A 21022-nucleotide genomic window follows, 5' to 3' on the forward strand; every position below is an offset into this window, starting at 1 on the left:
TCTTCATGCTGAATCCCTACAACAGAAGAGTTCACTAATCCATAAAACTTACTGCTCAGCCATCCTTCGACTGCTAACAAATATTCAAGAAGGGCAGATGCTCAGGGCACTGAACTGGACACCAGGTAAAGTGGGTTAATTCAAAGGACACCTGTGAACAGAACCTATAATCCAATTTTCACAAAACCATCAAATCGAATAACCTACATTTCCTGCTCCTAGCTAGATACAAAGTGTGAGTGCACATACACAAGTCCAGGGGTCTTCCCAAGCTTAATCATGAACCTACCACAACAAATGCCTAAAACCTAAAGTCAGCAGGTCATTTTGCTTTGGACCATGGCAACTCAAGAAGAAAAACGCAAAAACAACGTGTTCGTCTATACCTGCTCAAACAGATACACAGGGGCTTTGGAGTACTGATGAAGCAGATAATCGAAGATCAGAAGGAGGCGAGCCAGGATGAGGGGCACGGAGCGCGCCTGAGCATCCATGTTGGCGCTCAGCTCCTGGATGATCTGCACGAAAAGGGTCAGGATGGCCCTCCGGCCTTTCTCAGTGAAGTTGTGGAAAATGAGGAGCAGCAGCTGCAGGTGCTCTACATTCAAGTCTTCCGTCTCATTGGGCACCACCCCTTGCAGGGCGTTCTGCTTCATTGTCGACAAAAACCTACCCAGAGAAAAGGAGACCATGTCTGGTGGAGGAAGTCAGAACACCCCCCAAGACTTACAATGTCAAGGGCTGGAAGAGGTACGCTTTTTAAACCCAGGCACTACTATAACAAATCAAGGAAGACAAAAATCTACATGTAAGAGAAGATTAAAAACTCAATCTTGGCTACAAAAAAGGTAAATTCGGCCACAGAATATTTTCCCTTCTCGACTGTGGCAATAGCATAAAAAACCCATTCTGCCCCTTATAACCACAAAAAGAACCGTAAGCTCCCCCAAAATGTGTCTCATTTTTCACTCTTTTTTTTTTAATTTTATTTATTTGTCAGACAGAGATCACAAGTAAGCAGAGAGACAGGCAGAGAGAGAGGAAGGGAAGCAGGCTCTCGGCCAAGCAGAAAGCCCCATGCGGGGCTCGATCCCAGGACCCTGGGATCATGACCTGAGCTGAAGGCAGAGGCTTTAACCCACTGAGCCACCCAGGTGCCCCCATCATTTTTTAATTAATAAACCTGGACAGTTTTATAAACTAGAAACAGTTCAATTAACTTTTCTCCATAATTTGACTCTACAGCTTAATTCTTATTTTGAGAGTTTACACTACAGGTTAAGATCGCTGCATGATAGCACTCAAAAATAACTCAATGTACTAAAAAGCAATAAAAAATAAATTACACTATTCAGAGAATTTGTCAAAAGCTTTTATGCAAAAAAGGAATGAATATAGCCAACTGTTTCCACTGCCTGTGGCTATTAGGAAAGAGATTTGTGTTTTAATATGGGTTTCCCTCACCCCCATTCCCCCTCCCCCACTCCCTGGCCTTTTTGCAAGATTCCATCAAGAAAAATACAGTGGGTCTTTGGCATTCAAGGAGGTTTATGATTTCTCAAATCCAGCATTAGAGCTATTTGATCATAGTATGGGGAAGAGAAAAGCAAAGCCTTTTAGGAAAACAAACTGCTTTGAAGACGCTTAACCATGTAAACAAAAATGGCAAATATAGGTCCATCTAAAGAGGATTTAGATGATTAATGTGAGCTTCCCCCAAGTAAAAAAATTCTTTAAAAGTTGTCCAAAAAGACAAGTCACTCTGAGTGGTTTTCACGTTGAGAGCAAAATAACCGAAGACAGAGTTGGCTTCCCCGTTTCGTCTTTCAAAAAATCAGGTCAGGATAAAATTGGTTACATTCAGGATTCAGGTTCTGTCTCATAATTGCATCCATATCCCCCATGTGCTAAGGGGTGATTTTGTTTCCAGACCACAGTGTAGGTATTTCCACTTCTTCCACAGTGGATCTTCCCCCAACACCATCAGAAACATACTCCTCCGCCCGCACTACTGTACCGCTATCATCACACACCTGTCTCAGAGCCCCGGGCTAACGACAAAGAAGTCAAACAGATTGTAAAAAAGCACATAACCACCTCTGCAGGGCTTCTCCTGGAATTCTCTTACCTGTCCCAAACTTTAAGGCATTCAGGGACATCGGGATCACCTTGAGCACCGGCTTTATGTTGCCAGATGAGCAAAAGGCGTGAAAGCACAGAGAGGCTTTGAGGGTGAATGTACAAGGGCCAAGGGCCCTCAGAGAAAGGCGCTACTCCCAGCTGCTGCAACAGTGTGTTCTGCCAAGGAAGACATACAAGAAACCATGAGGAAAAAGAGAACAAGGCCAAAGGTTACCCACGACCCCTAAATGTTACTCTTTAATGCTGAAAGAGTATTTTTTTTTTTTTTTTAAGATTTTATTTAGGGGCACCTGGGTGGCTCAATGGGTTAAGCCTCTGCCTTCGGCTCAGGTCATGGTCTCGGGTTCCTGGGATTGTGCCCTGCATCAGGCTCTCTGCTCAGCAGGGATCCTGCCTCCCCCTGTATTTCTGCCTGCCTCTCTGCCTACTTGTGAGGTCTTTCTGTCAAGTAAATAAATAAAATCTTTAAAAAAAAAAAAAAGATTTTATTTATTTATTTGACAGAGATCACAAGTAGACAGAGAGGCAGGCAGAGAGAAGAGGAAACAGGCTCCCCGCTGAGTAGAGAGCCTGATGCAGGGCTCGATCCCAGGACCCTGGGATCATGATCCGAGCCAAAGGCAGAGGCTTTAACCCACTGAGCCACCCAGGCGCCCCCTGGAAGAGTATTTTAAAAAGCATGCAGAAATTCAGATTTAGACCTGGTTTGGAGAAAGGTCATTCACTCAACAAAGAAGAAAACTATAAAGGGAAAATTACTAATCTAACCCCGTTCACAACTATAGTTAGTGTCAGACATGGGGTCCTAAAAGGGGCGATGCACTGAGACAGCAGAATCTGAATGACTATCCAAACGGGCTGACAGTTCTTCTTTCACAACCAGTTATATACAAGTAACACTCGGAGTGGGAAGGTCCTGAAACGCACAAGGTCCAGCCGCTTGTATTCCACAGCAGTATCAGCAGAGAAAATCTGCCTCTTAAGATGTCAAGGCACCCCAAATTAGTCAGGGTTGTCTTTGCCTCCAGTTGCACCGCGTCTTTCAAATGAGCTTGACTTGCAGCTCAGTTATCTAAGCTGCAACTTTTCTTCTCGAACACACACACAAACTGAGCACGATGCCAATGGAAAACCAAAGGGCCCACTTTCTCACTTGGCTTCATAGTTATCTCGGGATATAGGATAAATTTCTAAGTCTGTCAAATTAAATTATATTCTTATAAAACATCCCAGAGGACCCCACTCCTTGGAAATAATTATTCAAAATGTCACAGATATCAAGAGTAGTTCATGGAGCGCCTTGGTGGCTCAGCTGGTTGAGCATCTGCCTCTGGCTCAGGTCATGATCCCAGAGTCTGAGGATCGAGGCCCACATCAGGCTCTCTGCTCAGTGGGAAGTCTGCTTCTCCCGCCCCCCTTACCCCGGCTCATGCACATTCTCCCCCTCCCTCTCTCTCAAATACATAAAATCTTTTAAAATAAAAAGAGTAGTTCAAATGTACTGGGTAGCTATCACAGACTAAGCTCTGCACACATACCGTCCCTCGAAATGCTCAGTTATAGTGTCAGGTGGGTACGTGCTCCATTTTAATGATGGGGGAAATAGAGCTCAGGGTGGTTTAAGAACATGACCTAAGACACATGATTCCCAAGTGTCCAAGCCAGGTTAATCTCAAAAATCTGCATTCTTAATCATTATGCTCCATACAGCCTTAAAGATTTTCTCAACTCCTAACTCAAGGAAATAATTCAAAAAAATTAACATGCCTGAGCTATATAAAAAATATTACCTGAAGCACTCCTGTAATAATAATAATAAAAAATTTTCAGAATAAAATCTAAGTGTTCAAATCAAGGAACATGCAGCCATGATAGTGGCAACTATAAAGACCAAAGAAAACAATATTTGAAGCAGTAAAATTTTAAAAAGCGGAAAAAAGAGATGTATCGATATTCTGATTTTAACTGTGAAACTGCAACTATACAGATAGGGACTAGAAAGAAAACGGAAAAATGTACATCATGAATTGGGTGGAAGGATATGATGTTATAATGTTGATATCATATTTTTTAGGAGGATTTTTTGTTTTGTGTGAAGTTGTTTCAGGCCTCAGGGCCCTAAGAAATGAGCAAACATTCCTCAGAACCTGGTTTTCCCCAACCACTCCAACTCTCAGTAGCCCTAAGAGGAATTGACTTTCTAAGTAAAACTGCACCATAGCACACCCACAAAGGCCTGGCTTAAAGCGTTTCCTCCAGCCCTTCGGGTGCCCCGTCCCCACCCCTGCTTAGTGCCGGCATACCTGGGCTTTCTTCCTCCACCCTCCTCATTCAGGTCCCATCTTCCAACCCTCTAACTGTTCTCGTTACTTCAACAACTGCCTCTTAGTGCTTCATTCCCAAAACTCCATTGTCAATGTTAATTTTGGGGGGCATTTTTTAATTTATTTGAAAGAGAACAATAAGCATGAGTGGGAGGCAGAGACAGAGGGAAAAGGAGAAGCAGACTCCCCACTGAGCAGGAAGCCCAATGCAGGGCTCCATCTGAGGACCCCAAGACCATGATCTGAGCCAAAGGCAGACGCTTAACCAAATGAATCACCCAAGTGCCCCTCCATCTTAATTTTTTAAGAACTGAATTTCAGACTCACATTTCAACTACCTTCTAGATGTCTTCAACCCACTGGCACCTCAAAATGCCATCCTACTTAAAATGATTTTTTTAATAATAGTAGTCATAACTATTTTAACTAAAAACATTGATAAAATGTACAATTCTTATACAAAACTCATATGTAATTCTCGTATGCAAGAACATACAAACTGCTTTTCTCACTGGACTAAAAGGGCTATAAAATTCTCCATTCCAACAGGAAACAAGACAATCCCATGGTAACGCCACAGCTCATTGCCTCTAGCTTACTCCTTCATGAAAAGAAAGCTTTGCACTCAAGCTGTACCGCACACTGGCTTCCAGGCTGGCCGACCACAAGGGACTCCAAGTGGTGTGGATAAGCAGACATAACTTATCAGAACAAAAAGAAAATGACACAGTGCATCTCATGTAGCTCAAGAACCCAGAGGATCATTCTGAGCAAACGTGCAATAAATAAGCTATCCATGAGTGAAAAGAACCCAAGAGCTGACTCAAACCTAGGAGGGTGAGCTCCCTGCAAACTCAATACGGCTCCTTCTACCACCAACCCAACTGTTCTTGCTGACATCCCCTTTCTATGAGACCACAGCGCCCTTCTGGTCTCATTTGGGTTGAAAAGGCAGGCAGCATCTCAATACCTTCCTATCCAGGTCCTTTACCCCATTCAAATAATTTCTCGAGATCTCTACTGCAGGCCCTTTATCCATACCTTATCGCCCCCTTTCCTCATGATCCCAAACTAATCCCAGTCATCTGGATTTCGACAGTGCCTACAACACTACCGGGCATACAGTAGGGGCTCAATGAATACTCAGTGAATGGATAAGTAAACATATACCACTATGTAATATTAAATCATTATACTCCTATACACAATAGTAATAAACATAAAACATTAAATATGTTAATAAATATAAAATGAATAACAGTAATAGTAACAAACTAATAAAGACAGCAGCTAATCTCTAGTAGGTACTAGTACTATGTGCCAGGTATGTTTATTTTACTTACATCATGATAAAATAAAGTAACATAAAATTTACCACTTAAATCATTTTTAACTATACAGTTAAAGAGGCATTAAGTACATATACACCATGCAAACATCACTACCATCCATCTCCAGCACTTTTATTTTTCCCAACTGAAACTCTATGCCCATTAAACACTAACTCCCTGTGACACTGTGATACAACATTAATATTCTGATACAAGAAGAAATACATATTTGGTCTTTGTCCCACTCCTGACACAGAGCTCCTAAAATCTTGTCATTTCCTGACGGGGTAAGAACACGTTTTGTTCTTCGTAATAAGCCCCTCTCAATATTACCTGTGTTTATGATAACGAGGCCCCTAAACAGCTTCGGATGGGGGCTGGTTGCCAGAGGAACCAAACACATAACTAGAGGGCTGGATCCCCAACCTTCCAATTCTATCTCCAACCAGGGCTAGAGTTTGAGCTAATCACCAATGGCCAATAGAGCAAAATGCCAGCAGGAAGCCAGACAAAGCCTGCTTTCTCATTTGGCTTCAGAAGACACAAATCATCTTAGTAGACTGCTCTATTAAACAAATTTGAAAGAAAAGAACAGAGAGGCCATGCCAACCAAGCACGTGGCCTTTTGGCAGAAAGTCTTCTTTCTGCTACATATTCATAAGTCATCTTCAATAAATAGGTTTCAATTTCTTCTGTAAGGAGAGAAAGCCTAGCAGTCTTACTAGCTCAGACCCAGTTTTTTATTACTCTGAGAGATGAAGAAAATTTTTATGATGCAGCTTACTTTTGTTTTCTTTCAAAGACTGGGTGGGGTCCATTTCATTAACCTCCCTTAAAGGACACTGTGTATGTCTTGCAGCGCAAGTTAGACACCTTGGGTACATAACTTTCTATGTGGGGTGCCTAGGTGGCTCAGTCAGTTAAGCGTCCAACTCTTGGTTTCAACTCACGTCACAATCTCAGGGCTCTGGGCTGTGCGTAAGGCTGGCTTAACATTCTCTCGCTACCCCTCCCTTTGCTGCCCCTGCCCCAGTTCCATACACAGGTGCTCTATTTCTCTCTCTCTCTCCAAAAAAAAAAAAAAAGAACTCTGTACATGATTCCAGAGAAACAGTATCAATAGCAGGTAGTTAAATTACATTAGCCATCCTTCACTTTCTTCCATGATAGCAATGAAATTTCAGGGAAGAATTTAAAGTCCCATGTTTGGAAATGGAATGAAGAGGGAGGTTTGATAATTTGCTCTCCATAAAGTCAGTGGTTATGGGAGGCCAAGCTGCACGTCCACACAAGGTCTGGAATTATTTTTTAAATGCTAAGAGGGCAACATCATTACAGGAATCTTAAGAACTCCTATTCTCTACGGAAAGTATTTCTTCCCCCATTATTTGGACAAGTTTAGGCAGGAAAGGGCCAAGTCCATGAACTTTGAAACTTCCCTAAATAAATTTAGATCTCAGCAAGGAGCTGCTAACTTTGGCCGGACATCCTGACCATATATAGTCTGAGAAGGTGCTAGAGGCCACATATTAACTGAAGCATTTTGTTCTCTTCATCTCACATCAACAACTTTACCACTCAAGTTATATTCCCTTTCCTGCTAAAAAAATCATATTTTTAACATTTACTTATTTGAGAGATAGAGAGTTCTAGAGTGCACACACGTGCATGCTCAGGGGAGAGGGGTGGAAGATGAAAGAGAGAGAGAGAGACTCCCAAGAAAACTCTGCGCTGAGCATGGATCCTGACATGGGGCTCGATCTCAGAACGCTGAGATCACAACCTGAACTAAAATCAAGAGTCAGACGCTCCACTGACTGTACCACCCAGGTGCCCCCAAAGCAATGTTTGTATAAATAGGTTTTATAATTTTTTTTAAAAAGATTTTATCTGTTATTTGACAAAGAGAGACACAGCAAGAGACGGAACACAAGCAGGGGGAGTGGGAGAGGGAGAAGCAGGCTTCCTGCTGAGCAGGGAGCCCGAAGCCAGACTTGAGCCCAGAACACCAGGATGATGACCTGAGCTGAAGGCAGATGCTTAATGGACTGAGCCACCCAGGCACCCCCAAAGCAATTTTTTTCATCTAACACTAGGTATGTATAAATAGGTTTTATAATTATCTTTTTAAACAATTAAATAAATTTTTAAGAATTTTTCAAATAACTTGGGATGCTAAAAATCACATTTAACCTTTTGAAATAGATTCCTAGATTTTGTTCCCTTGGGGGAAGTGCAAAACCCTGAACTGTGTCCTGATTCTGAGAATCCACCAAAATAATCTTAAGAATAATGAAAAATTTTCACAACAATCTTAGGGCAAACTACTGGAGAGATCTACCAAATTTAATTCTTCTCAGGGAAGTGAAGGGTAGCTGCAACAGAAATCTGCATTTTAAATAAATTCCCCAGGGATCTTTATGCACACTAAGAGATTGAGAATCACTAACTCTGACCACATTAAAAAATTATTATTAAAATATGACACTGTGGGGGTACCTGGGTGGCTCAGTTCAGTGTCGGACTCTTAAACTCAGTTCAGGTCTTGATCTCAGGGTCATGAGTTCAAGCCTCACGTTGGGATTGGGGGGAAAAAACATCACATTGTCAAATGGTGGGAGAAAAAGTGAATCCATAAATCTGACACATGGCTGGTAATGGTAAAACTTGGTGCTTTTTTTTTTTTTTAATTTTTAAAGTAATCTCTACACCCAATGTGGGGCTCAAATTCACAACCCCAAGATCAAGAGTCGCCTGTTCTTCCAGACTGAACCAGCCAGGTGCCGCACTGGTGCGGCCACTTGAGAGAGCAGTCTGGCATTACCTGTAGACAGTCACATACTCAGTTTCCTACCAGATCTACTCCCAGTTATCTGCCCATGAGAACCCCCTGGTTATCCAGGGGACACGTACAAGGATCACAGCAACACCCGGAGTAGCAACAAACCCTGACACAACCAAAAGGTCCATCAGTGGGAGCAGAGGGGAGATGAATAAGTTGGTACAGTCACAAACACAATGGCACAGCATATGGCAAAACAAGAACTACAGAATTAGGAATAGCACAGATGAATCTTGACAATATCATCTTGGAAAATAATACTAAATGAAAAAAGAAAGCCCAACAAGACTATATATAGAGAGGATGGTATCATTTACTATAAAGCTAAAAGCAATCAAGTAATTTGAAAATTTAAAGAATATAAATGTAAAATTAAGCATATATATAAAACTAATGAAAGGGGGAATTTGAGATACAGGATTCAAGACATCACTTACTAGTGGGGAGAAAAAACCCTCAGATTTTTTAAGGCCTCAATCAAGATCCTAGGCTTTATTTTGCTGGTGAGTTTGCAAGTAAGCTTGTATCAGAAAGCATCTACCTCCTGTAATTTGAATGACTCTTTTAAAACACATTTCCAACATGGATTCCTTGGATTACCGGTGGAGTTAAGCAATTCCTAGGATTGTTAGCCACTGATATTTCCCTTTTTTATAAACTGCCCTCTTACCTATTTTGCCCACCTGTCTACTAGGACACTCATTAGGAGCTGGTTTTGTAGTTTTTCCTTTGCTTTAAGCTTACTGAACGACTTGAGGATAAAGAACACATTTTTTCTGTCTTGAAATGATCCTGATGGGGCAGCGGAACATATTAGAATAATCTCTCAAACTCTCCCCAGCGAAGGTGTTTCCACAACAAGCCATGTTCCTTTGTAATCAGAACACTACAGCCTACTGGGAGCAGACACACAGCACTTGGCCGAAGGTATCGGTGCAGACAAACCTGCAGATTGGGAGACTGAAGGTCAGAAGTTACCAGGGAGTGGTTGAAGTGATAGAGAGCAGCAGCGAACTCTTCATCTGATGAACCTGGAAAGCAAATAAGGACCCTTGTTATTCAAGCAGCCCCTTGACGCATCACACCTCCCTGCCAACAGCCAAATGTCACTGGGGGAAAATCCAGCAGGCCCCTATCCTGCCTACTGACCCTTGAGTCCATCTTTGTCCACCTCCTTAATGATGCTGGCCAGGGTGGCCATGTGGTGTTCGGAAAGAGACACACTCAGGTAGTTTCGGATAAAACTGTTCCGTGAGTTCAGCATGGAAGAAGTGATGAAGTTCAAAATGTTGGAAGCCAGGCCTAAGAACTGAAAAAAAACATAAAGAACCTTGTATCAGGTCCATAAGCCCTGACTGCCTCCAAACCCTGAATATAAAGAGAACTAAAACCCACCCATAGATATGATGCAACAAAAGCCATGAATTAAAGGGTCAGGTTTTAAATCCCCTACGGTGGGACAAAATTTAATTATGACAATCTTTCCCACATAATCCTACCAGTTACACAAAAGGGCACCAGTTGAACACAACAGACTTCAGAAAACACCATGGGAAGACAGAGTTTTCTAGATGGACTTGCTTCTGTCATTCCTCTAAGGCCCTGAATTTCTTCAGCTCAAGGTCATTACTGAAATAAGGAATTCCGGGACGCCTAGGTGGCTCAGTCGGTTAAGCAGCTGCCTTCAGTTCAGATCATGATCCCAGAGTCCTGGGATTGAGTCCCGCCTCTGGCTCCTTGCTCAGCGGGGAGCCTTGTTTCTCCCTCTTCCTCTGCCTCCTACTCTGCCTGCTTGTGCTCTCTTTCTCTGACAAAAAAATAAAACCTTTAAAAAAAAAAAAAGATAGAAAGGAATTCTGAAACCTGTATGATCATTATACACACACGAAATTCTCAGCTCTTTGTTTCTCAAAATGAACTGAATTATTGTGTGAATGTTTTATGTCCACAACCTTGATGAGATGAAGCTGTATGAAAGTGTGCTCCATATCTGCCTTGTTTATCAATCTAGCTTTAGAACAGCGCTGACACATAGTACATCATCTAGAAACGCTGCTTGAACAAATAATTTAGCAAGCCCTCAGGATGGACCGCACCTACGCTAAGGGCTCTTTCATTCTTCACAACACCCCTAAAGGCAGATATAATCACTCCCATATGACAGAAGATAAAACTGAGGCTTGGAGAAGTTTTAGACTCTTGCCCAAAGTCTCAGAGCCCGGAGTGGCAGAAGCAGGATTCAAACCCACTTCTAACTCCAAAGGTCATGTTACTAACTCTCAATCAAAGAAACAATACCAAGAATACAACTCAAACACCAGGGGTACACGTAAGTCTTAAGAAAAAATATCTAAATATTACAGTTAATCCAACCTACAAAATGTTTTAGTTCAAACAATCTGCTTTTCACACCCCTTCTCCCCATCTGTCCCTCCCCCTAAACCTCAGAAATTCACTCTTACCAATTCAGGATCTTTGCGACTAGCCAGAATGTTGCCCTTCTCACCAGGGGCCTGTTTGCTGGGGCTTTTAACTCGTGGAGAGCTCTCCAGCGGAGGGGGCGGGGGAGGGGGCGGAGGTGCCACTTTCTCTTTACTGGGGGAGATGGTCTCCTCAAACCATTGCCCCAAAATAGGCTCACTGTCATCATCTGAACAGAGAAAGAAATAAGTAATAAAAATCACACATTTTTACAAAATTTTCAGTCCATCTGTTTTGTGGAAGTGTCTACGTCAAAAGGAACACAAGGATATCTTGATTTCAGGTGGTAGTTTCGTGGCTGCATAAATTTGCCAGTACGCATCCAAATGTACCCACAAAGCAGGAGCATTTTACGGCATGTATACTGTACCTCAATAAAACTGGTATTTCTTAAAGGAACCCAATGAAGAGAAATGATGTCACTTTACTGGCAACAAGCCAAACATTTTGAAAAATAAATGTTTACTCGTCTATCAGTTGTAATGCGCAAAGTGGGAGCTGCACCTTCCACAATACTGTACATTACTCCCACAAACCCAATTATAAAGAACCTGAGACATTTTTCTTATTCAATCTCCAAACCAAGACAAGAGGGAATGCTCGTTTTGCCCTGTTGTTCATGGCAGCAGGGTCTGGACTTCCTCTCCCTGCTCCTCCCCAAGCCACACATCGATGACAACAGCCAAACCAAATCCCTCAAACGCAACCTCTGGAGATTCACTGGGAAAGCTCAAGAAGAGAGCCCCGAAATGGGTCCACACAAAAGGAGGAACGGAGGTGTATTCTGATCTTGGAGGGAAGGGCTAAAAAGCAAGCCGGGCTTCACTGAGAGTAGTTTCTGTCCTTTAGTCTCCACAGTTCAAGTTACTCCTAAATAAGATATCACCTTTGAGGGCACAGAAAATTAAGATCCACACCAGGCAGATGAAGACGGCAAACAACACTAACGGAAGCCACGGGGGAACTTCCCGTCGCACTCTGCTGCCTGTCTCCTGGAGACCAAAAAGAGCCCTCACTACCTTGGCTGCTGTCTTCCTCCGTGCTGCTGAAATCATCCTCATAGTAGGTGTTTGAGTCGGTCGAGGCGCTGGCGTCGCTGCTCATAGAGCCCTTCCTCTGACGCTGCAGGACGCAGGCCTAGGAAAGCAGGAGGCTTTGTAACTGCTGGTCACGAAAATGGAGCCGCCCTACTTCACCTCGTTCACCACATGAGACACTTTCTCTGTGTCTTTTCCTTTCCTCTAAATCTAGAAAGTCCTTCTAATAGCACCTTTCCTTCTAGGCTCTGATCACTTTATCCCACCAAGGCACTCCAAAGCCAAAGCTATGGACAAGAATTGAACCAGAAGTGCTTCCGGGGCGCCCTCTAAGTTACTGCATCAGCACGACAACCATCTCAAGGCACCAAGCTGTCATATGCATCACAACACTGCAATCAACAACAGATTCAAATGTGCAATCACTTAAGAATTTTGCTCATCTTCAAAACCATTACCACAACTCTTGAGATTATGAAGGTCACGGTATACAATCTTCTCCACCATTTTGAAAGGATTATGTAAGAGCTTCCAATTCTCAGAAGCACTGACACCACCCACCTTTCTGTAGGAGGTTGAGAGCAATGTCAACAGCAGGTTTGTCAGTGGAACAGAGTCAATCAGCCGCTGGATCCTCTGGATGGAGGTGCTCTGGGCCATAATGCTCAGGACCGCAGGAGGACCATCTGTCTCCCAGCCCTTAAGGGAACCGTAGCAAAAGAGAATTCAAGTCCTCCAACTGAGCAGGAAGTAACAGGATCGGACGGCTCATGGGTGCTCCCCCAGAAGTGAAGCCAGCAATGGAGATGCTGACCCCAAGCACGAGCCCTCACCTTGTGCAAAGCTTCCACTTGTAGGTCTTGAAAGAGAGAGGTTAACAGCTTGACAGCATGGTTTGCCAGTATTACGGAGAGCACCCCAAATCCCTGGTGCCTACACACACACAAACAAGACAGCAAACAAACAAATTACAACCTCGAAAACAGGGCATCTTGCCATTTGGGGCCTTGACCCCTTTCAGAAACTATGGACCTTTCCCCAGAAGGAAAAAAAATGCACACATAGTATCTACATGTAATTTCAAAAGCTTAATCTCCCTGAAGCCCACTCACAGCCTGCCTCAGGACCCACAGGCTTCCGGTTAAGAACTCCAGGACTACAGAAAGGCTTCCAAACTCCAGCATTTTGGAATTCAAACTATCGGTTCGAATTTACAGGGTGATGTGAAAGATGATGGCATTCAAAGGTTGGTCGAACTTTTTAAAAAGTCATTTTTTTGGGTGCCTGGTGGCTCAGTGGGTTAAGCATCTGCCTTCAGCTGAGGTCATGATCTCAGGGTCCCTGCATCAGGCTCCCTGCTCGGTGGACAGCTTGCTTCTCCCTCTCCCTCTGCCTGCAACACCTCCTGCTTGTACTCTCTCTAATAAGTAAAATCTCTAAAAAAAAAAAAAAAATTAAAAAAATAATAATAAAAGTCCCTCTTTTCAGAGAGCTTCTGGGCTGACAAACAAAGGGAAATAAAAGAATGGTATGTGTCGGAGGGCAGGGATGCTCTGCGCTATTTCCCCACACCCTGCCCTAGGTATCTCTTCCATCTGGCTGTTCCAGGGTGACAGCCTCTATAAGAAACTGCTCATCAATTAAGAAAAAAAGTCATTCTTTCGAGAAGAAAAAGGATAAAAATCACCAACTTCTATAAAGTATCTAGTCATAAACTAAAGAGAATAAAAACAAAGTTTTACACTTTAAATGTGAGTAAATCTTTTTCTTTCTGTTCAAATGACCACAGGACAAAAATTAGTACACCTAATACACAAAGAGCTCATGTTCATCAGTAAGAAAAAAGGAGAAATACTGAAGAAAAAACGGGGGTATAAAACAGTTACAGGGCGCCTGGGTGGCTCAGTGGGTTAAGCCTCTGCCTTCGGCTCAGGTCATGATACCAGGGTCCTGGGATCGAGCCCCGCATCGGACTCTCTGCTCAGCAGGAAGCCTGCTTCCCCCTCTCTTATCTGCCTGCCTCTCTGCTGACTTGTGATCTCTGTCTGTCAAATCAATAAATAAAATCTTTAAAAAAAAAAAAAAACAACAACCACACAGTTACAGCAGTACTCATAAAGAAACATAAGTAGGAGTGATGTAATACCATCTTTCTCTTTTAAAGATGAAGATTAATGACAGCCACTGTTAAAGATGACCGGGAGAAATGGGCACATGCGCACAAACTGCTAGTGAGAGTGCCATCAGAATAATCTAGCAAAACCCTGCAAATTTTTACATAAGTATGCCCTTTTGTTCCAACAATCATACTTCTGGAAATTTACCCCAAGGAGATAATTAAACAAGTTCACAAAGATTTACATTCAGAAATTTATCAAAGCATAGTTTATCAACACAAGAAATTTAATACAGCCTAATAAGTACTTCAATAGGGTAATTAGTTAACAACGGCATGTTAATATGGTGGAAAACCGCCAACCATTAAACACTCCTAGTGATTCCGAAACGGCACCACTGAAAAGTTATCTATAATATTTTTTCTTTTTTTTTCTTTTTTAAGGATTTTATTTATTTGACAGACAGAGATCACAAGTAGGCAGAGAGGCAGAGAGAGAGAGAGAGAGGAGGAAGCAGGCTCCCTGCTGAGCAGAGGGCCCAAAGAGGGCTCCATCCCAGGACCCTGGGATCATGACCTGAGCCGAAGGCAGAGGCTTTAACCCACTGAGCCACCCAGGCACCCCATCTACGATATTTTCTAACGGCAATCCTGTTCTGTAAACATACACATCTTGTGCACATCATGTGCACTGAAAAATGTCTGGAAGAGTGTTTAACCAGTTTGGGAGGTAGAATTTAGGATGACTTATTTTCCCCTTTCTTAAGGTTTTTAACTTACATAAGGTATAGATTTTCTTTTTCAATGTCAAGAAACAAGAACTGTTTTTTAAACATTACTGTTACTCTGAAGGATAGACCTTTTGGCGTCCTCCCATTTCCTGCTACAGTGCCAAGTGTGAAGACAGAAATTCAAAAAATCACAAATTACTGTTCTCTCTGGAACATGCTCAACTCCCTTCTTTGTCTGGTATCTAATATCTACCATCCCAACGTCTATTTCAAATTTCAGTTCATTTAACATTTCCTCAAGGAAACCTGCCTTGATTTCTCTGCCCAGGCCAAATACCCTGATTAGAATACTCTCTAGATACAATCTGACATGACCTCTTCACGTCTCTTAGAAATGTGGGTTTTTTTGTTTTTGTTTTTTTAATATATATCATAGCATTCCAGAACTGACACAGAGATCAGGACAGAGAAGATACTCAGTGAATAATCAGTTGAATGAGGTCCAGAATTGGACTTCCTCCTGGAGCTCCAGACATCCATACCAACAGCCCATTCACCATCTCACAAAGAGAGGTCTGAAAGTCATCTCAAACTCAGCACAGTAACAACGGAATTCTATACTTCTTCCCCTTCCTGCCACCCAAGCCCTACGTCAGTGTTCCCTGTCTCCATAAATTATACAACCCAGTTGCTCATGCGAAAAAATTCTGATGTCATATCTTTCACACTCACTATCCAAGCCATCACCAAATCCTGTCAGCTGTACCTTCCAAACACATGCTGCTTTGACCTCTTCTCTCTGCCTTTCCCACAAGCACCCTATTCCAAGTCCCTTCGTCTCTCGTTTGGAATAATGCATGAGCTTCCCAACTACTCTCCCTTCTTTCTGCCTTAGACCCTGCAGTCTTATTCCCACACCAGCCGGGTTCTTGGGTCACTAAGAATTAATAGATCAGATCACTCCCCTGGGGAAAACCCTCCACCACTTAGAGATTACACTTGGCCCAGGCAGATCTGGCCCCTGGCTACCTCTCTGACATAACTTTCTACCACTCTCCCCAAGGGCTCCACTCCAGCCACACTGACCTTGTTGATCCTTAAAAATGTCAATCATGGGGTGCCTGGGTGGCTCAGTAGGTTAAAGCCTCTGCCTTTGCCTCGGGCCACAGTCTCAGGGTCCTGGGATTAAGCCCTGCTCGATCCCAGGCAGATTAAGCATCTGCCTTCAGCTCAGGTCATGATCCCGGGGTCCTGGGGTCGAGCCCTGCATCAGGCTCTCTGCTCAGCGGGGAGCCTGCTTCCCCCTCTCTCTCTGCCTGCCTCTCTGCCTGCTTGTGGTCTGTCAAATAAATAAATAAAATCTTTAAAAAAAAAAAAAATGTTGGGGCACCTGGGTGGCTCAGTGGGTTAAAGCCTCTGCCTTCGGCTCAGGTCATGATCCCAGGATCCTGGGATCGAGCCCTGCATCGGGCTCTCTCCTCGGCAGGGAGCCTGCTTCCTCCTCTCTCTCTCTCTGCCTACCTCTCTGCCTACTTGTGATCTCTGTCTGTCAAATAAATAACTAAATAAAATCTTTAAAAAAAAAAAAGTTAACCATACCTCCACCTCCAAATCTGAACTGTACCCCCAAAATTTGCAAGGCTCACTCTGTCACCTCACATATGTTCTCTCCACCTTGTCCTTAGAGCCCATTCCTTATCATCCTAACTAAAATAACACCCCCGTCACTCTCCAGCCCCTAGCTGAGGCCTATTTTTCTTCATAACACTCCTATGAGAATCAATCATGAACTTACTAGTGTACTTGTGTTCACTGTTGCTCCAATTAGAAAATAAGCTCCATGAAAGCACAGACATTTGCTGTGAACAGCACTACATCCTCCATGCCTAGAAGAGCCCACCCAGCACGTGGTAGGGACTCAAAAATTAAATAAAATCCAGAAATGCCTGGGCTTAGAAAATAAAACCTCGAACCACGTGAAGTCCCATCTCTAGCTCCTCTCTGAGCAAGCAGGGCTTACTGTCCAGACTGCATGAGGATGGCAGCAAATGTTCTAGGAAGCAAGCCAAGAGGACCTGACAATCCTCCTCACAGGTCAAACATGCAGATGAGTAATTAACTGCAAGTCACACCAGCCCGTTTTACAAAACAGAGGCATTTTTTTCTGATTTGAACCTCATAAAAACCCTGAAAGTTACATTAACACAGACATTTTCCCCTCTTAGAGATAAGCAAACTCAGAAAAAAATGAGCAATTTGTCCAAAAACACACAGCTATGATGTAGAGAGGAGACAATGATCACTACCTTAGTTGTTAAATTTAACCAGGTACGGCAGCAAACAGTTCCGCTGATGTGAAGATTAGAGGGCTTACCCTAGCTCCCCATCAATAACAAAATGGCAGTGACACAACACACAACATGAACAGCAATCGAGTAGACACGTACCCTTTCCCAGGTCCCAGTTTAGGAGAGCCCACTCCCTCTTTTGTTCGAGAAAGGATGTCTCTGACTCGGAGTGCAGCCAGTGGGTCTTTCTCTTTCCCCTTATCGGCCAAGGCAGTGGGACTGAGGTTCAGTATGAGGAAAAGGCTGTTTAACAAACACCACGCACCCAGCAACTGGAAGTTCTGATAGTGCTGTTGAAAAAGTACAAAAGACAAGGATGACCATGGAGATCTTACGAGCTATGAGACAGGAATGTAGCAGAGACATACTTCTTACCTCTCCACCAGCCCGCCGGGAGTTGCTGATCGCCTGTCCAATCATGTCATAGATTTCAAGCTGTCCAACATCAAACATACACAGAAAGAAATCTGAGCGAGCTGACTTATTTCATTACAAATTTTAATCCCACCCGAATTACTTTCACTTGGAGAATTTAATATCCTCAAGTCACTTTCTAATGACAGGATTCCATCACACTTTCCTGGACCTTCACATGGTGTTGACTCCTTGTTACACTCAGCTCACGGCTCACCTTCTCAGAGATGTCTCCCCCACACAACCTAAAGCAACACAGCCAGGCCCCCATCAGATCACAGCACCTCACAGGGATGCATCCTACGCACCCACCACTCTGGGAGACTATCTCTGTACCGCAGGCCTCCGCTCAAAGCGCAGTGACGCACAGCAAGCCCTCGGCACACGTGCAGACTGAGTGACTCATCTTTCACAAGGCCCACTGCCACCACGATGACGCAGTGCCTTCCGCAGAGCCAACCATGTGAATGCCCACCTCTCAGACCTGCTACTGAGGGGAAGGGTATGGAGAGGACTCCACATCCTTTCCTCTCCCCGGAAAGAGGGTAGACCTGGTACTACGTCCTCACTGAACGACAGAGACCCCCGGCGCCAGGGGACCCGGCTTACACATTTCTGGACAATTGTAGCCGCATCGCTCTCGTAGTCCTCTTCTTTGGAGCTCGTGGACCCCGTCCGCACCTGCTGGGCACTACCCACATGCAGGATGGCCATGCAAGTTGCCACACTCACACCTGGAGGAGGAGGGAAAGATGCAGAGATTCCAATCATGGCACAGTCCCAGGAGTCCACCAAAACAGGAACAGAAAATACAACCTACCCCCAAGCCATTCCATGATTTGACAACTGAGAATAATGTCCACAAGAGCAAGACTAGACAGCATTACCATTCGGTCCAGCAATCACACTCCAGAGTATTCACCTGAACGAGCTGAACCCTTGCATCCGCATCAAAACCTGCACACAAGCACTTCTTATAGCTTTGTCTATAACTGCCAACAATGAGAAGCAACTGAGATGCTCTGCCACAAACCGTGGCACACGCACACAGAGAATATTATTCAGCAATAAAAAAGGGTGAGCGATCAAGTCATAAAAAAAAAATCAGGGAGGATGGGGCGCCTGGGTGGCTCAGTGGGTTAAAGCCTCTGCCTTCAGCTCGGGTCATGATCCTAGGGTCCTGGGATCGAGCCCCACATCGGGCTCTCTGCTCAGCAGGGAGCCTGCTTCCCCCTCTCTCTCTGCCTGCCTCTCTGCCTACTTGTGATCTCTGTCTGTCAAATACATAAGTAAATAAATCTTTAAAAAAAATCAGGGAGGAAACCTAAATGCGCACTCCAAGAAGAAGCAGCCAGTCTGTAAAGGCAACATAATGTATAACTGGTTCCAGTTCTAGGGCACTCTGGCAAAGTTAAAACCACGGAGACAGTAAAAAGCTCAGTGGTTTCTGGCAGCGCGGGCAGGAAAGCAGGATTACTAGGCAGAGCCCGGGGTAACTGCAGAGCAGCGGACCTACACTGTGTCACAGTGATGATAAGTACAGGACATCATACATTTGTCAAAACCCACAGAACTGCCTAACAAAAGGAAACCCTGACATAAACAGTGGACTTCAGATAATAGTATATCAAATACTGGGTTCATCATTATAACAAAGTTCATTACCTTAGCAATGCAATACATGAATAATAAGGGAAACGGTACTGGGGAGAGAGGATAGATAGGAACTCTGTAAAACCTGCTCGACTTCTCTGTAAACCTAAAACTGCTTTAAAAATAAAATCTATTGGGGCGCCTGGGTGGCTTAGTGGGTTAAAGCCTCTGCCTTCGGCACAGGTCATGATCCCAGGGTCCTGGGATCGAGCCCCAAGTCAGGCTCTCTGCTCAGCATGGAGCCTGCCTCCCTTCCTCTCTCTCTGCTTGCCTCTCTGCCTACTTGTGATCTCTGTCAAATAAATAAATTAAATCTTAAAAATAAAATAAAATAAAACCTATTAACTTTAAAACATCACAAAATGATTTCCCATTTTTCCAAGATTATGGGGAAAAACATTCCATGTCTGGTGTTCCTCAAAGACACAAAGGCCAAATCCTTGTCTTTATGTCAAATCCCAGGCCATCAAATTTCAACAACCCAAACCTGGGATCTTTAATCCAACTAAAAAATTTTAAGGACTCTCTAACCAATATTAACTAAGTATACGGACAGCCATGTGATACTCAAGAAATTTCCTAAAAATTAAATAATCCCAACTTAAAAACTGCAAAAAATCAAAGACAGAGGATGAGGAAATGAGCACTGGAGATGAGCTGGGGAAGAACACATTCTCCCACGTACCTTTAGCTACACATTCTCCCACGTACCTTTAGCTTTCTCGTTCCCCTGCTGCTGCCCGAGCTCAGGCTCTTATGGTGTCTTGCCTGAATGACTACAAAAAATCCTCCTAACAAAGCTTCCTGCCTCCAAATTTCCCCACACCAAAATATCCTGCACACTGCTGCTTAAATATAGCTCGGAATTTTCAGTGGTTTCTACTGTTTATAGGACATTGTCCAAATGACTTAGACTGCATTTCTAAGACCTCTGTGATTGTGTCCTCCTTTCTCTCTGGCTATACAATACCCACCAATCACATATCCTCTCCCTTCATCCCTTCCCTCCACACACTTATATAGTATGTTCCCCCAAACTCTAGGATATTTTGAGTCCTGCTTCGGCCTCTACCTCCGGATAGCCAAGTTGCAATCCCACCTACCCTATAGAATTCCTTCATTACTACTGTTTTACCCAATTTAAAGTGCCTTTCTCTTTATATCCCTTTTGCATCCAGATGTTCAAAATAAAGCTATTGAAAGAAAGTAGGGAGATGATCAACCTCAGCATTTATTGGTGTCCCCAAGGTCAGGTTGCCAAAGCTGTTCAAATCCTCACTCAGAGAACCAAGTAAACATCAGAAATTGGTATACCTTCCAAGACATACAGGACTACAGTATTTAAAACCAAGGATCAGTGAATTGAGTTAAAAAGTCACTGTCATAGCAACTTAAAAGAGAGCAAACACCAGCTGTCAAACCCCACTCTCGAGGCAGCATGAGCAACAGGAAAAGGGGTTTTGGGGGAGCATGAAGGGTAACACCTGCTGTATTTATCAATATAAACAGATACCACCTGTTCTGTAAAGGCTTCCTCAGACTTGCTCCCACAGCAAGACTCCATCTCTCCCTTCTTTGTGTACCCAACTACTCTACACTTCTC

General features: G+C 43.5%; 1 protein-coding gene across 8 annotated transcripts in view; it reads right to left on the reverse strand.

Moving 5' to 3' along the window:
- UBR4 (ubiquitin protein ligase E3 component n-recognin 4) overlaps positions 1-21022 on the reverse strand; it is a 133661-nt gene that overhangs the window by 100771 nt on the left and 11868 nt on the right. For all 8 annotated transcript variants that reach the window (XM_032863583.1, XM_032863585.1, XM_032863584.1 and 5 more), the window contains exons 9-19: positions 18376-18500; positions 17728-17787; positions 17452-17642; positions 12991-13090; positions 12719-12856; positions 12140-12257; positions 11102-11289; positions 9789-9948; positions 9585-9670; positions 2129-2298; positions 387-669 (exon numbers count right to left, since the gene is read on the reverse strand). In XM_032863583.1, the coding sequence (XP_032719474.1) occupies positions 387-669; positions 2129-2298; positions 9585-9670; positions 9789-9948; positions 11102-11289; positions 12140-12257; positions 12719-12856; positions 12991-13090; positions 17452-17642; positions 17728-17787; positions 18376-18500 (1619 nt within the window). The remainder of the gene's footprint in view (positions 1-386; positions 670-2128; positions 2299-9584; positions 9671-9788; positions 9949-11101; positions 11290-12139; positions 12258-12718; positions 12857-12990; positions 13091-17451; positions 17643-17727; positions 17788-18375; positions 18501-21022) is intronic.

The sequence above is a fragment of the Lontra canadensis genome, unplaced genomic scaffold, assembly GCF_010015895.1.
Source record: "Lontra canadensis isolate GAN:19392208 unplaced genomic scaffold, GSC_riverotter_1.0 scaffold25, whole genome shotgun sequence".
Classification (NCBI taxonomy): domain Eukaryota; kingdom Metazoa; phylum Chordata; class Mammalia; order Carnivora; family Mustelidae; genus Lontra; species Lontra canadensis.